The 15567-nt window shown below is 35.4% G+C and overlaps 2 protein-coding genes and 1 non-coding gene across 5 annotated transcripts; all 3 read left to right on the top strand.

The window, feature by feature from the left end:
* Nucleotides 240-5670, top strand: LOC109327123. 2 transcript variants are annotated; one of them, XM_019560168.1, is made up of 3 exons: nt 240-465; nt 846-938; nt 2236-5670. In XM_019560168.1, exon 3 carries the CDS (start codon nt 2344-2346, stop codon nt 5317-5319), a length of 2976 nt encoding a protein of 991 aa, XP_019415713.1. In that variant the 5' UTR covers nt 240-465; nt 846-938; nt 2236-2343; the 3' UTR covers nt 5320-5670. The 2 variants fall into 2 exon arrangements, with proteins under 2 accessions (XP_019415713.1, XP_019415714.1); XM_019560169.1 differs by lacking the exon at nt 846-938.
* On the top strand, nt 9936-14436 carry LOC109327000 (endoplasmin homolog). Of its 2 annotated transcripts, none has more exons than XM_019559961.1 (14): nt 9936-10043; nt 10136-10256; nt 10332-10485; nt 10574-10654; nt 10771-10882; nt 10972-11098; nt 11211-11349; nt 11847-11964; nt 12101-12288; nt 12401-12616; nt 12709-12874; nt 13094-13229; nt 13330-13480; nt 13614-14436. In XM_019559961.1, exons 1-14 carry the CDS (start codon nt 9977-9979, stop codon nt 14265-14267), a joined length of 2430 nt encoding a protein of 809 aa, XP_019415506.1. In that variant the 5' UTR covers nt 9936-9976; the 3' UTR covers nt 14268-14436. The 2 variants fall into 2 exon arrangements, with proteins under 2 accessions (XP_019415506.1, XP_019415505.1); XM_019559960.1 differs by having other exon boundaries at nt 13091-13229.
* TRNAL-CAA lies at nt 15023-15106 on the top strand. Its single transcript has one exon. It is a non-coding gene; the product is annotated as a tRNA-Leu (tRNA).

Below are 15567 nucleotides of genomic sequence, written 5' to 3'. Positions count from 1 at the left end.
ACGGGTCGGGTGTAAGTATATTCCAAATGAAATAACATTACACGAGTCAACATCTGTTATATCAAAAAAGTGTGTTTATTCTAATCAGTTGAAAAATAAATATTTAATTTAAAATTTTAATATTAAGATATTTTGCTAACAATGTGATATATGGAATGATACATTTTTCGGGACAGAAAATCCGACACCGAGTACACAGTTTTGTGGTGAGAGTGGGGCCCCATCTGCTCCGAACAACCTCTGGCGTCGCACGTGTTAGTGTCATGTTGAATTGTTGATGCCCCAACTTCTAAAGTCGACCATTATTCCAGAAAATGAAATCCTAAAATACAAATCGAATAAAAATCCAACGTTGCTTTTTTTCTTCTTCTTCTTCTTTTCTCTCTCTATGCTTTCATTATACCACAAACATAACATAACCAGAAACTGAGTCACTGTGTTAGGGTTTTGATTTCACTGACCTAGGTGAACCCCTTATCTCTTTTACCATTATACCCCTTCTCAAACATAATTCTTCTATTTTGTTCGTTTTATTACTATTTAACTCCGTTGTTTTTTTTCATTGTTTATTAGATAACATGTATACACGTTTCAATTTTGATAAACCCAGTATTCAATTTTGATGCTCACACGAGGAATCTGTCAAATTACGATTTTTTAGGGGTTTTCATATATGCTATATTGCCTTCAGTTTTAGGGTTTGGGATATTTGAATGAAAAGTTTGTTAGCTCGTGTTATTGGGTATTAAGGATTCGGGTTCATTTTTTGTACGTATATAATTTCAGGCTGGATTTGTTGGTAAACTATTTTTTTTTTATATTTTTATTTGCATTTTATTTTTCAGGGATGCAGTAATATTTGTTCAGTGATCGTGATTGGAAAGTTTCAATTTGTTTTATTCATATTTTTACGCTCGTGCCAGACCTTGAATTGAATGGTAATCTTATTCAGCTTTTGCTACTATTTTTTTCACTCATCCATATAGGACTTCATTTATGCAACTGTTTTAAGTTATAACTGTGGGTAGTTTGTTTGTGGTATGATCTCTTGAATATATTTCTTGTTATTACGTGTAGCGTAGATAAGACACATTAGTTATGTTGCATAATAATCAAGGAAGTATTCGAATTTCAAACCAAAACGACTTTTTAGATACATTACGGTTCACTGTAGGTAATTGATTCATTCATTCCACTTCTAAAGTCTAAACCACGTTTTTAATTATCATAAAAGAATGCTGATAGTTACATAAAAAAGAATGACGGTTTCAGATCATACATTTTTTATTCTATGATTCAGCAATGAAAATATAGTGTCTGTATTTTATTTTTTAGAATTACTGTGTTGTCGTATCATCATATCGTACTGGTATCATTGTATGGTTAATAGCTACTCATCCCTTGATAGATTCGGAAAAAATGTTCCTTTAATGCAAGGGGCACCAAGGGGATTATTATTAGGGGGGCAAAGAGAATGGTGCTGACGTTTTTTGAAAAAATTATGGCAATCCTATGTCCAATGAGTTTTTCAGGCTCTGAGTGGCATGAGATTTTCATTAACAATGATATTTAGAACCAACAATTTGCAGTTTAGCCTGCAACAAATTTTGGTTTTGTCTTTATAGATATGTAATTGCATTCTTTCTGTAGTGCAACAAATGCTGTGCTTTGACAATTTTCTGTGTAATTTATATGATTCAGCTTAAAGTGACTACAGGCATACTTTTCCTTTGCCCAACATAGGTTTAGGAGCCGTCCATACTGCTGATGTGTGTCATGTATCCGGTGGATATTGCAGTAAAAAAATACTGAAGTCTACTGAATTCACACGTTCAAAATAAATTTTCTTCAAATTTGATCAAAGATCAATCTTTAGTTTCAATGGTCATTTTTTCTTGATTTATTCGACTGCTATAATATTCTATTGAAGACTTCAACTCAGTGTCTTATATTGACGCATCAGTTCTGTTATATCTTATGTTCTGTAAAACTGTTTTTTTTATTTATTTATGTTGGTCTATCTTTGTGATACACACTCTCTGTAGTTTTTCAGTTGCAAAATTAGACTTTAGGACTGAATTGTTAGGTCAATTTTTTTAATATCTTGGTTGTTGCTGTAAACTTGGGGGTTGGTTTGTTTGTGCTGTGTTAATTGTTTGAAATCTATACGTTCCTTCAATGATCATTATGTGTTTGGAAATATCTGAATATTTAATTTGTTATCATCCTTTGCAGTGCATGGTTGTGGAATTGTCCAAAAATCCTATTAATTTTATGGAAGAGAAGGTTCTGGCATGCCAAAAGGATGGCCTTGATGCTCTGAGAAAGATTACATGAAGCAATATGACTCTTGAAGATTTCTTTACCTTGAGTGAGCTGAATGATGGGCTCACAGACCCTTCTCGAGTGCAGGAGCTTGTTTCTGTAATGCAGAAGGAGCAAGATTGCGTGGTTAAAAATGCCGGTGATGCTACAAGGCAGTGGGCTGCTGTTGCAAGCATTATTGCTGCTACAGAGAATAAAGATTGCCTTGATCTTTTCATTCAATTAGATGGACTTTGGTTCATTAATAAATGGTTAAAGGATACTCAAAAGGTTGCCCTTGATGCAAACAACAGCTTCATTGAAGAGTCAATCACTGCAATGCTAGGAGCAGTTGAGCAGTTGCACCTTGATAGTCAGAAGTCGATTTCATCTGGAATTCATGAAACCGCAAGTAATCTTCTTGACCACCATAGCTCTAGAGTTCAGAATAAAGCAAGAGTATTGTTTGACAGCTGGAAAGAAGGTGGAAATGGTGATGCTGAATCTTGTGATATTGCTGAAGTCAAAAATGCAAGTAGCCAGATTATCAGGGAGGAAGGCCATCCCACTTCCGTGACTGAAGCTGGCAATGATGATGCTATTGCATCAGGACTTGTTGGGAGTGAGAAATCTCTATTGAGAAGCCCAGATAATTCACTACCAGAAAGGATTGACAATGTTCAAATAAAGAGTTCTGGCAATGCAAGTGTGGAATGTGAAGAAAGCAAAGGAAGATCACCAAACTATCTTGCTATTGTTTTGTCTTCTGTCCAAGAAGTTGGTTCTGTACATGAAGGGTTACCGTCATGTGCTCCGGATGAGAATACTCCAGTTGGAACCTGCAACTTACCTGTTCCAAAGGAAGGCATTTTTGAAGGAAAACCTGATGTTGTACACTCAAGTGACTTCGCCAAAAATGAGCAGCAGGAACAAAATGTTAATGGCCCTCCAGAAAAATTAGATGCACCAGAGATCTGTTTAGTGTCCACTAAGCTAGAGCCCGAGCCTGTTTCCATGGATGCTAGTGAAACAAAAGCACCAGAAACTTTAAAAGAACCAACCTTGAAGCATAATGTTGAAAATAGTGAGCTTGGTGTTTGTCATGAAATAGTTACTTCTGTTGATGTGAGGACACCTGTGTCTGATAGAAAGAGCGAGGTGGATCATATTGTAGCTGTATCTAGAGCTTCAGAAAATAATGATGACAGTAATTCTAATGTGTTGTGGGACTCATCAGTCGGTAAAAGTGAGTTGGGAAAGACCGAGAGTACCTCAAATGGTTATGATTCTAATGTCATAGCAGTGAAGGGAGGCAAGGGCCATGTTTCTAGTGAAGGCGAGAGTACCTCAAATGGTTATGATTCTAATAAACCTGGAAAAGGTTCCAGAAGCCCTAGCATAGTTGAAAAGAAAGGTTCCACCAATGAATTTGACAATGGCATTGTTGATGCTATAGAAATCACTCGACAAATTGCTCTGGAAATTGAGAGAGAAGTCTGCAGTTCTTCTTCTGAGAAAATCGCTGAAGGTGGAATCAGGCAACCAGGCAGCCCAGACTCTGTAAAAAGAGAGGATGAACCCACTCTTGTGCCACCCAAGGAAGTATCGTCCAGAGAAAGCCACTCTACCGGGGTGTGTTCTGATGAGGAACAGCGTGCAAGTAATTCAAATAATATTGAGGTTACGCCGGAATGCAGACCTAACATGGAGTCCATGCAGGTAACTGAAGCAGCTCAAGATTCAGGAGGTAATTCAGAGAAACGTCTCTGTATGTTTGATCTTAATGAAGATGGTTCTGATGATATGGATGTTTCTGTAAATGCTGTGTCTACTCCTTTACCTATTGTCTCTGCTTCAAAGCCTGCACCAAATCTTGGGCTGCCCGGGGCCCCATTGCAGTTTGAAGGGACACGTGGATGGAAAGGGTCAGCTGCTACCAGTGCCTTTCGTCCTGCATCACCACATAGCAGTGAGAGGAATATTTCTAGTGATGGGAATTCTGATATTTCCAAGCCGGAGCAGGATTGGCTTGATTTTGATCTAAATGTAGCTGAGGGTGATGAAGGATCTGCAAAACAAATTGATGAATCTTCATGCCTTCCTTCTGGCCAATTATCAATGGAATTTAGTCCTAAAAGATCAAGCCGGCTTGAATTGGATTTAAACAGTATTGGTGATGACTGTGATGCTCAACCTTCAGATCAGAGGATGAAGGGGCAAGTTTTCCTTGGAAGAAATGGTTATTGGAGCCCATCACTTGCATCATCAACAGCATTGATGCAGCCTTCCGTTAGAAACATTGATTTGAATGATAGGCCATGCCTTCAAACTGATTTAGTGGACCAGGGGCCAGGTCAGTCTTCTCATTTTATCGATGCATTCGGGCGTTTTAAATCAGATGCTCCTGTTATCTCTATTTTGGGTGCCAAAGTTGAAATTGGTAGAAGAGAATATGTTCCTCAAACTTCGTTTTTACCAAATGGCAAGGCTATGGAACCTGCAATAGATCTTACAATGACAAGACCAGGTAGCATTTTAGGGATGCCACCCACAGTATCCTACAATCATTCAAGTGTATATGGGTATAATGGAGTAGCATCGGCATCAATACCCCCTTTGTCCTTTTCATCAGCCATGTGTGGGTCAGGTGGCATGATGCCATACATGGTGGACTCAAGAGGAGCTCCAGTTGTCCCTCAGATCGCTGCAGGATCTTCATCGACTCTCCTTCCGTCTTATTCTCAGCCACCGTTCATCATGAACATGACTGGTACACAACTTGCTTTAAATGGAGTTGGACCGTCACGTCCTCCTAGCCTTGACCTAAACTCTAGCTTCATGATGGAGGGTGGTGGGAATAGAGATGCATTAACAGCGAGGCAATTTTTCTTTCCCGGCCATGGAACCATGCCACAACCCTCGACTTCCGGGGTTAGTGGAAAAAGAAAGGAACCAGACAGTGGTTGGGAATCCTACCCATTTAACTACAAGCATCAACAACCTCCATGGAAGTAGTTTCTAATTTTATGACTTTACCTCTCCTCCGAGCTGTATAAATACAGCCTCCGATTGCCGCTTCATCACCAGAAATGATCGTCAAGAGTAGATTGCTGCATTGGCATCATTTAGTAACAGAAGATCCAGACAGCACTCAATAAAAGCTGAGATGGGTGTAATATGATTCACAATATTTATAGTCAAGGGGGAATTGGGTTTTCTTTTTCATCTTATTTGCTCTTTGTTGCTTTTTCTTCATGTAGCTTCATAGAAAGGTAGTACTAGCACAGAAGCCTTGGTACATTAGCTGTAATTTCACTTTCATAAGTCAAAATGATTTTTATAGGCATATTATTACCATGTTTCTCATATTTTAGTTTCCATTATTAGAGTAATAAAAAAGATAGCAATAACATGTAAAAATACAGAAATGAAGAGATCACTAACTGAGAAATGCCTCTATTCTTCAAAGTTTTCTGCTTACATATCCCTACCTTAATCAAGCTTCTTATTGTTAGTCTCACACTTCTTTGTCAACTCCGGCTTTTTTTGTTTATTTCAACCGTCATTTTGTCGACACAACGATGATATTTTTAGCATCAAAAACCATAAAATGTACTCCAAATGTGATGTGTTACATATGTTTCTATAAAAGTTTTTCTCCTTTTAGAGATGCCTAAAGGCCACATGTTTAGAATTTTTCACCAATTTTTTTTTTCTCGGAAGTTGTCTTTTTTCCGTGTTTTTTTTCTTATTCGGTTTTCCAAATATCTCTCGGAAGTAATTTGATGATGAGTGATACTAGTTTTAAATTGTAAATGAAATTTATACGAGAATGAGAAAGTCGTTGATGCTAAAGTTTGACTTCATGATTTAAACCCGGTCAACATATGGATTAACTACGAATAACGAACCTAGATTAATAACGAAAGTTAACTGAAATAAGTTCGGTTATTCTAGTTCAATTAATTAACTACTAATAACGAACTTAAATTAACTACCAATAACGAATATTATTTGAAATAAGTCCCATTCAAATTAAACCTAAGAATCTTATGGATTAAGTATGAACTTCATTCGAATTTATTCCAATTGAACCAGTCAGCATCGATAGATAGGACAAAAAAATATGATTACACAGATCAGATATTTTGTATTCTTGTCCCAATTTTGTAACGGAACATGATGACACCAATGGGTTGAAACAAAGTAGTGAAATATTAACCGCCACAACCCCCAAGTATATATAATATACAATCTAACATTCAAATCCATTGTTGTATGGTAACGTAAGCATTTCACCAACAAAACCTTCTCCTTCGTTTATTCCATATCTATCATTTTCTTTTGTATATTTGTTAACATCTATTATGTGACAACACAGCAAAAAACCCAGTAATTTTGAGTTGTCACATTTCTCTCTTACAAATAGATTAATAATTACTTATTCATATAATAAAGCTTCCATCTTCATCATATCCTTATTATTACAAGCCATGTATATAGATAGATAGATATATTCATCTCAATCATAACATTAATTACCAAACATGCATGTTGTGTTCTTTTGATATTGGGTTAAGATTTAAGAAGCTCATTACACCCAAAGTATAAAAACATTCACACCTCTCTCTCTATTTCATATATATATATATATATATATATATATATATATAAGAATAATGTATCTCCTTATATAAGGAGATAACTTATCTCCTTTAACCAATAAAAATGTGACATGTATGCTATTTTGTTTATTTTTAAAAATAATTTTATAGAAAATTGTGAAACATGACACATGTCATGATTTCACTGGCAGAAGGAGATAACTTATCTCCTTATGTAAGGAGATACTCCATTCCCTATATATATATACTACAAGACATGAAACCATGAGTACATATGATATATATTTAACACGCTTGATTGCGATAACTTACCATAACTTTAACCGCAATCACAATTTAAAACATCGCTGACTTTTACGACAAATACAAAAAAGCAACTAACTTTTATAACTTCAAAACAAAAAGGGAAAACAGCCATTTCATTGAGAGAGAGGTGGTGGTAGTGGTAGTGGTGGTGGTTAGAGAGCATTGGCGTCGGCGTTGTCGTTGTCGTTGGCGATAGGCATGCGGTTCGGGAGTCTGAAGCGAAGTTGAGAAGCCGGTGATTTCACAGCCACACCGTGCCAACATATACCTCCTTTGCATATCTCTTGTCTATGATTATTGTTGTTCATGAAAATGTAGGTGGCTTTACGTGACACGTCCCACATGAGTGTTACTATCAGGATTGAACCAACCAAGGTGGTGGAAAGAAACACCATAAAACAACCACTGTACCTTCGCCCATAGTAAACATCATAGGTTTTGATCAGAATCAACACAACCACGTAGATTTTTGTTAGGTTTCTCGCCACTGTATCAGATATATTCATAGTATAGAAATTAGACAGAACACAAGAAGGGAAGAAGAGTATTAAGTAAAGAGCACAATGGAATGTGTGGGATTTTTATGCCTTCTATTGTTGTCTTTTATAGTCTCTAACTCATATCATAAATCTTGTATTATGTATTGGTATAAGAGTTTTATATACTGTTAGTTTATCATTTACGCTATACTGAATTTTCAGTTATTACTTACTTTTAAAAAAAAAGAACACAAATAAATGATTGATAATATATTATTATTGATAATATATTATTCATGTATAAATCTTTAAACTTATAATGCATAGATTTCACACTTTATTTATACTTCAATAAGTAGAAAAGGATTTGAGACATGAGAGCATCTCCTATAGCAAACAACATTTTCATTCTTATTTTGCTCTTACACATTATTTTATAATTTATTACAACTCCCACTTTTTTGTCACAATAACAAACAAAATTCTTATTTTTGTTTGGGTCCCACAATATCTACATTTTTTTCACAACATCTAGATCTCTCATTAATTTCTTTTGGTTAAGAACAACACAAAATTATTCTTATTTAAAAACAAAAATGATACAATAAAAAATAGAGCTAAAATATTCTTATTCAATTAAAAATAATATTAGGAACAACCTCATGTAAGAAACGGATATGGTATGTTTTTGGGTAGAATGAAATTTAAAAATAAAAAATAAATGGGTCCCTCTGTTCTTTCTTTATCGGGAACAGAAGTGAATGGTGCAGAATTGGTTTCAGTGGTTGGACTCTATTGTAAAGAAGCAAAAGGAAAGAGAAATGGATTGATGAACTCACTTGTACTTCCCCCGCCGAATTTTGTAACGCCCAACCATTTTCCTCAACCTGTCTTTCTCTTGTCTTATTAAGTAGAAACTTATAAGCTATGACGTCGGATAGAGATTTGTTGTCCTCAACCATGTCTTTAATCAATCACAATAAAGCAAAATTGATAAAGTTATGAATATTTAATTTTTTTTAACTGACGTAATATAATATGATTGGTTTAAAACAGAGTTTAGAACAGGCTTTGAAATAACATATCATTGTCTATATAACTCCATGTAATTGGTTCAGGGTGTTCTAACACATCACTATCATTACTCCCCAGTCATGTTAGGCATAAGAGACTTCATTGAGAGATTACCATCAAACCATAACCATACTTTGACGGATAGATATACATGTGTTTATTTTATTATGTTGCTAAGATTATGAAATTTAGTGTTACACATTTCTAAGTTTTTAAATTTCATTATTGTCCCGTAGGTTTTTTGGCTGATTTTTCGTTAGCTCTGGTCCCAAGGGGGAACTTGGTTGTTTTTTCTGTTACTGTTCATTCTGCAGCTCTTAGCCCAAGGGGAACTTAGTTGTTCAATTAATGATTAAACTTACTTATATTTGGGATTAAAAATTGTTCATGTTTTTTTGTTTATAATTGAGATAATTGTAGAATTATATGATGTTTTTATTATTAGAATGACACTTAAGAGGAAACTAAATGGGGATTAATATTAGCAACAACAAAAGAGGAGTATTACTATATGTGTGAATTTGCACTGGATGGAAGTGATGGTGACTATAGTTGTGGAGATTCATGATTAAGAGCATCTCAAGTGCGAGTACCTTTGTCTATCAATCAATGATGAATCTTACCCATGTGTCATAAAACCTTCCAAGTGGTCCTAACTCTGAAGTGTTTGGTGCACTCTCACTTTTATAATATTTAGTAGTACGTTTGAAGGATTTCCCAAACTATATGCTAGAAAGGACATTGTTTCTTAAACACTGAAATAAAATGATGATATCACATTAACCACTTAAATTTAATTAAAATATAATCATTAATTATAGCACAAAAAAACAGAAGTACCTTTCTCTCAAAATATGATGGTGTATAGGTCTTTATATAAGTTTTTCTCGTGACATACCCGGTATGTGAACCCAAGACCAATAAAACTCTGCCACGTTTCATAAGCAGGAGTGGTAGCCAATCAAAAGAGCCGTTCAGCGGGACCGTCTACGACAATCCAATTTCCACCTCATACAGGCCAATACAAAATCGTCACGTAACTAATGCCACATCTTAAACCGTCCAATCATCCACGGTGGCAAACGGATCCAATCTGAATCCAAACCAAGTATATATATAAAAATGAACAAACTCAGTTTAAAGTTTAAACTGTAATAAACAGATCAGTGATCGAAACAGAGAACCACGATGAGGAAGTGGACGCTACCATCCGCTCTTCTTTTCCTCTCTCTTCTCCTTCTCTTTGCAGATCAAGGTGCGCAAATTGCAATGTCGTTTTCAATTTTTGATTCTCATGAATTCATTGCATTTCAAATTTGTTTATCGAATATTCGGTTATTTGGATAGGTCGAAAGCTTCAAGCGAATGCGGAAGCTGATTCGGAAGAGCTTGTAGATCCACCAAAGGTGGAAGACAAGATCGGCGCTGTTCCAAGCGGTCTTTCAACTGATTCAGATGTCGCCAAGAGGTATTTTATTTGATCTTATATTTTTTTGTAGTTAGCTTTGTGTAATATGATTTATGAGTTAATTGATTGAATTAGGGAAGCGGAATCGATCTCGAAGAAATCGCTTCGCAGCAATGCGGAGAAGTTTGAGTTCCAAGCTGAAGTTTCACGGCTTATGGATATTATCATTAATTCTCTGTATAGTAACAAAGACATTTTCCTCAGGGAACTGATCTCCAATGCCTCTGATGTTAGTTCCTTTCCTTTTATGCATTGTGTTTTTTATATAATTTTTGCTTAATAACTTAAAATTAACACCTGTTATTGTTACATTATAGGCTTTGGATAAGATTAGGTTCCTCTCTCTTACTGATAAGGAGATTTTGGGTGAAGGTGATAATGCTAAGCTTGAAATCCAGGTTAGTACAATTGTTTAATGTTTAGTTAAGAAATGAATATACTGGTTTAATTGCCATGCGAATGGCTTGTTTTTAAATGTGCTTAAAACATGTTATTGCGTGTGATGACATGGCAGATTAAGTTAGATAAGGAAAATAAAGTCCTATCTATTAGAGACAGAGGTATTGGTATGACTAAGGAAGATTTAATAAAGAATTTGGGGACCATTGCAAAATCTGGAACCTCGGGTATGTCTGTTATTTATTTAAAGAATTTCCATATTTAATAATGATTTAAATGTGTGCTAATTCGAAATATTCATTATCTATGCATGCAGCATTTGTTGAGAAAATGCAGAAAAGTGGAGACCTCAATCTTATTGGGCAGTTTGGAGTTGGTTTCTATTCCGTGTATCTTGTGGCCGACTATGTTGAAGTCATTAGTAAACATAATGATGATAAACAGTATGTCTTTTGTACACTTGAAATTGCTTTCTGATTATTCTCCCGAATGTTTTGATTGTTTTTGTAAACAACATACCCTTGCATACTGATTAGAGCATTATTTTACTTCCAGGTATGTGTGGGAGTCTAAAGCTGATGGAGCATTTGCAATTTCAGAAGATACATGGAATGAACCATTAGGGCGTGGAACCGAGATTAAGATACACCTCAGAGATGAGGCCGGCGAGTACTTGGAGGAGTTTAAGCTTAAAGTATGTACCAAATCATTAGCTTAATTGTTATTATTTTAGTATAAGTTAAAACTTTGCCTCTTTTAGTTTATGTACGTGTAATGTAAGACTAAACTCAAGGCGTTTTTGCATTAATCAAATCACAACAATATATACTGTGTATCTACAGCAAGTGTTGCTGCTTGGTGACTTTGCTCTAAATTGGTATTAGGATTGTATTTTAGGGCAGAATTTGTTTCATCTTTGGTTTTTTGTACCAAGCTTCTAATCTAGTAGATTAGTACAAAACTTTTTTATTGGTTCTTCATCAATTTGTTATGCCTTTAAAAACTAGCAGTTATATCTTTTGGAATCATCCTTTGTCGTGTTTCATTTTCTTAATCTTATTTTTCACTTTTACACTTATATTTTCCTCTAAAAAGTGGTTCCCTGCTGTTGCACCTGGAGAGTTTGAGGTTTCTTAAGCATTTAGGCCAAATTTTATTGCCGCATCTGACTCAATACTGTTCTTCTCACAGGAATTGGTGAAGAAATACTCTGAATATATTAACTTCCCTATCAATCTTTGGGCAAGCAAAGAGGTTGATGTAGAGGTTCCTGCTGATGTGGATGAGACTAGTGAGGAGGAGGAATCATGTATGTATAATTTTAGATGTCCATTTGATGATGTCACCATTTATAACATGTTTCAATATATTGTTTTGGTGTTTGAACATTCTTCTATTTTTACAACTCGCGTTGGCTCTCTTACCTTATCTCATCTTTTAATCAGCTAAAACCAGCTCCGAGGAAGAAAATGAAAATGAAGATGAAGATGCTGAGAAACAGCCCAAGACAAAGACGGTGAAGAAAACAACTTATGAGTGGGAAGTTTTAAATGATGTGAAAGCTATATGGCTGCGGAATCCAAAGGATGTTACAGATGAAGAGTACAACAAATTCTACCACACTCTTGCCAAGGTAGTGTTTACATCTTCATTATTCATGGGATACTGTAAGAGCATGGAGTATAATTTCAGTTCGCCTTAAAGTTCTTAATATTCATAAAGTATTGGTTTTATGTGTCCTGCAGGATTTTAGTGATGAGAAACCTGTAGCATGGAGTCACTTTAGTGCAGAAGGGGATGTTGAGTTCAAGGCTGTCCTGTTTGTGCCACCTAAAGCTCCTCATGATTTATATGAAAGTTATTATAATGCAAATAAATCCAACCTGAAGTTGTATGTTAGAAGAGTGTTTATTTCAGATGAATTTGATGAATTGTTGCCAAAATTCCTCAGCTTTTTGAAGGTAACCTTGCAGTGTGATTGTGGTTCAGTTTAATTTTTTGCGATCAGAATATTTCTCCTTAACGAATGTAATTTTTTTTATTTTGGGAACAGGGTCTTGTTGATTCTGACTCATTGCCACTTAATGTATCACGAGAAATGCTCCAACAACACAGTAGTCTAAAGACAATCAAGAAGAAACTTATAAGGAAAGCCCTTGATATGATCCGTAGGATTGCTGATGAGGATCCTGATGAGTCCACTGACAAAGACAAGAAAGGTATGGGATAACAAATCTATCAGTCTTTTGTGTTGGGAGTTCAAATCCTATTTTGGTCTGCAAGGTTATCTAGGTCTTCTTTGTGCCAGACCTAAATTTTCAGGCTTGCTTTGTGTCAACCGGAAGCTTCCTTTTTCTAGTATTTTCGAAGGTATTTGTGAGAGGTTTCATCAATCCCATTTATTGACTTTGCCCTTTCATCAATGTTTGGTCCAGAAGAGGTGTCATCTGACAATGATGAGAAAAGAGGTCAATATGCTAACTTTTGGAAAGAGTTTGGGAAGTCCATCAAACTTGGTATCATCGAAGATGCTACTAACAGAAACCGTTTGGCAAAACTGCTCAGATTTGAGACGTATGTTACTCAATTCCTTGTAATCAAAAATCATTTTCTGAAATGTTATTTTTCCTGCTTTTATTAGTTGACAATTTTTTCGATTCTTAAACTCTTACAGCACCAAGTCCGAGGGAAAATTGACTTCTCTGGATCAGTACATCTCTAGAATGAAATCTGGACAGAAGGATATCTTTTACATAACTGGAACCAACAAAGAACAATTGGAAAAATCTCCATTCCTCGAGCAACTTAAAAAGAAAAATTATGAGGTGCAAAATTTTTTATGTGAAGCCTCTTGGTTCTAAAAAGTTTATTATATGCTCATTACTTTCTCGATTTTTATAAATTATAGTACTTGTGTTGAGACGTGTTTTTGAAACTTTTTTTATTGAACTGCTGCAGGTTATTTTCTTCACTGATCCAGTTGATGAGTACTTAATGCAATACCTGATGGATTACGAAGACAAAAAGTTCCAAAATGTGTCCAAGGAAGGCCTGAAACTAGGCAAAAGTGCAAAAGACAAGGAACTGAAGGAATCCTTCAAGGATCTTACTAAGTGGTGGAAAAGCTCCCTTGTTGGTGAGAATGTTGATGATGTGAAGATATCCAACCGTTTGGATAACACTCCTTGTGTGGTAGTGACGTCAAAATTTGGTTGGAGTGCTAACATGGAGAGAATAATGCAGTCTCAAACTTTATCAGATCCTGTCAAGCAAGCATACATGCGTGGAAAGAGGGTTCTTGAGATCAATCCCAGACACCCTATCATTAAGGAACTCAGGGATAGAGTAGTTAACAATCCAGAGGATGAGAGTGTGAAGCAAACAGCACAGTTGATTTACCAGACTGCTCTCTTTGAAAGCGGTTTCGTGCTAAATGATCCCAAGGATTTTACTTCTCGCATTTATGACTCAGTGAAATTGAGCTTGGATATTAGTCCTGAAGCAACTGTTGAAGAGGAAGTTGAAACCGAGGAAGTTGAGTCCGAAAGTGATGCAAAACAAGATGCATCTGCATCAAAGGCTGAGGCTGATGATGCCAAGGACGAGTTATAGATTTTGGTTTAGCATTTTGAGATAGATGGGGAAAGCCCTATGAGCATGAGTTTTTTTATTCCATATGTAGTTTGATAAACAAACAATTAGTGGTAACTATACTATCCCAGGAATTGTCTTAGAATTAATTATTGTTAAAGAAAATATGCCGTATTTTTTTAATGCAGAAGCTATGTCATGTACTTTTAATTTTTTTTAATATGATCAGCTACGTTCTTGGTCCATTTGTGCCAATACAAGTGGGGCAGTGGTCGAAGTGTTGGCCTTCAAAACAAATTATTCAAAATAACAATATATTAAGATCAATCTCACGTATCCATAACAACATTTTATTCATTTAACTTTACATTCAAACTCATTTTATTTTAAATTTTTACCCACAATTTGTTTCTTAGCACATAAGTGAAGCGCATTTTTTGAATAAGCTTACAATAGTCCTTGCCAAAACAATATGATACATCCCAAGGGATTGCAACATGTATTTTTACAATGTGACATGTATCATTGGGCCATATAATCGGTATAAATATTTTTCAAATAACTGGAATTATAGGACCAAAAACAAAAATCTAGAACCGTCCATTCACCAAAGTATCAAACCGTAAACATAGTCGAACCATCTATAATTCACTATACAACATTAATTACATCATAAGATTGAATTAAAAAGGAAAAACCGGAACTAGCACATAAAGTTTATCTGCGAAGGATAAAATACTAATCACATACCATATGTCATAGAATACAAACATGATGTCAGGATGGCCGAGTGGTCTAAGGCGCCAGACTCAAGTTCTGGTTCTCGTGAGAGAGCGTGGGTTCAAATCCCACTTCTGACATGTTGTTTTTTTCTCTTCACAATATTCATTTGGGCCTCTAAGTATTCGTGCATATTTGCCATATAGTCACCAATGAGCTTTAGTTCAAGTGGTACATGCTTGATTTTCCTTAAGCAATAACCCGGTTCTAATTCCACACCAACTATTCAACTAGTCAAACACATATATTGAATAAGGCCAATACCAAAGGAACTCTCCAACTCAATTTTGTACTCTCTAAAATGCACCACGCCAATGACCAAAGCTGCCATGCGATTCCAATTGTCTACACTGGACAAACATTATCTTATGAATAATATAATTTCATCACTAATCCTTATATTTATAAATTATATATCAAACTATATAGTATGAAGTGCCTAAATATTCATCTACACTGAGCTTGCTTTAAGTGACAAAGAGCTTCATTACTCATAAATAAGTTTTTTTGTATTTGAGTCTTGTGAATGGGAAATGGAACA

The sequence above is a fragment of the Lupinus angustifolius genome, chromosome LG14 (assembly GCF_001865875.1).
Source record: "Lupinus angustifolius cultivar Tanjil chromosome LG14, LupAngTanjil_v1.0, whole genome shotgun sequence".
NCBI lineage: Eukaryota > Viridiplantae > Streptophyta > Magnoliopsida > Fabales > Fabaceae > Lupinus > Lupinus angustifolius.
Note: the sequence above shows the minus strand (reverse complement) of the source record. Positions and strands in the feature narration are given on the sequence as shown.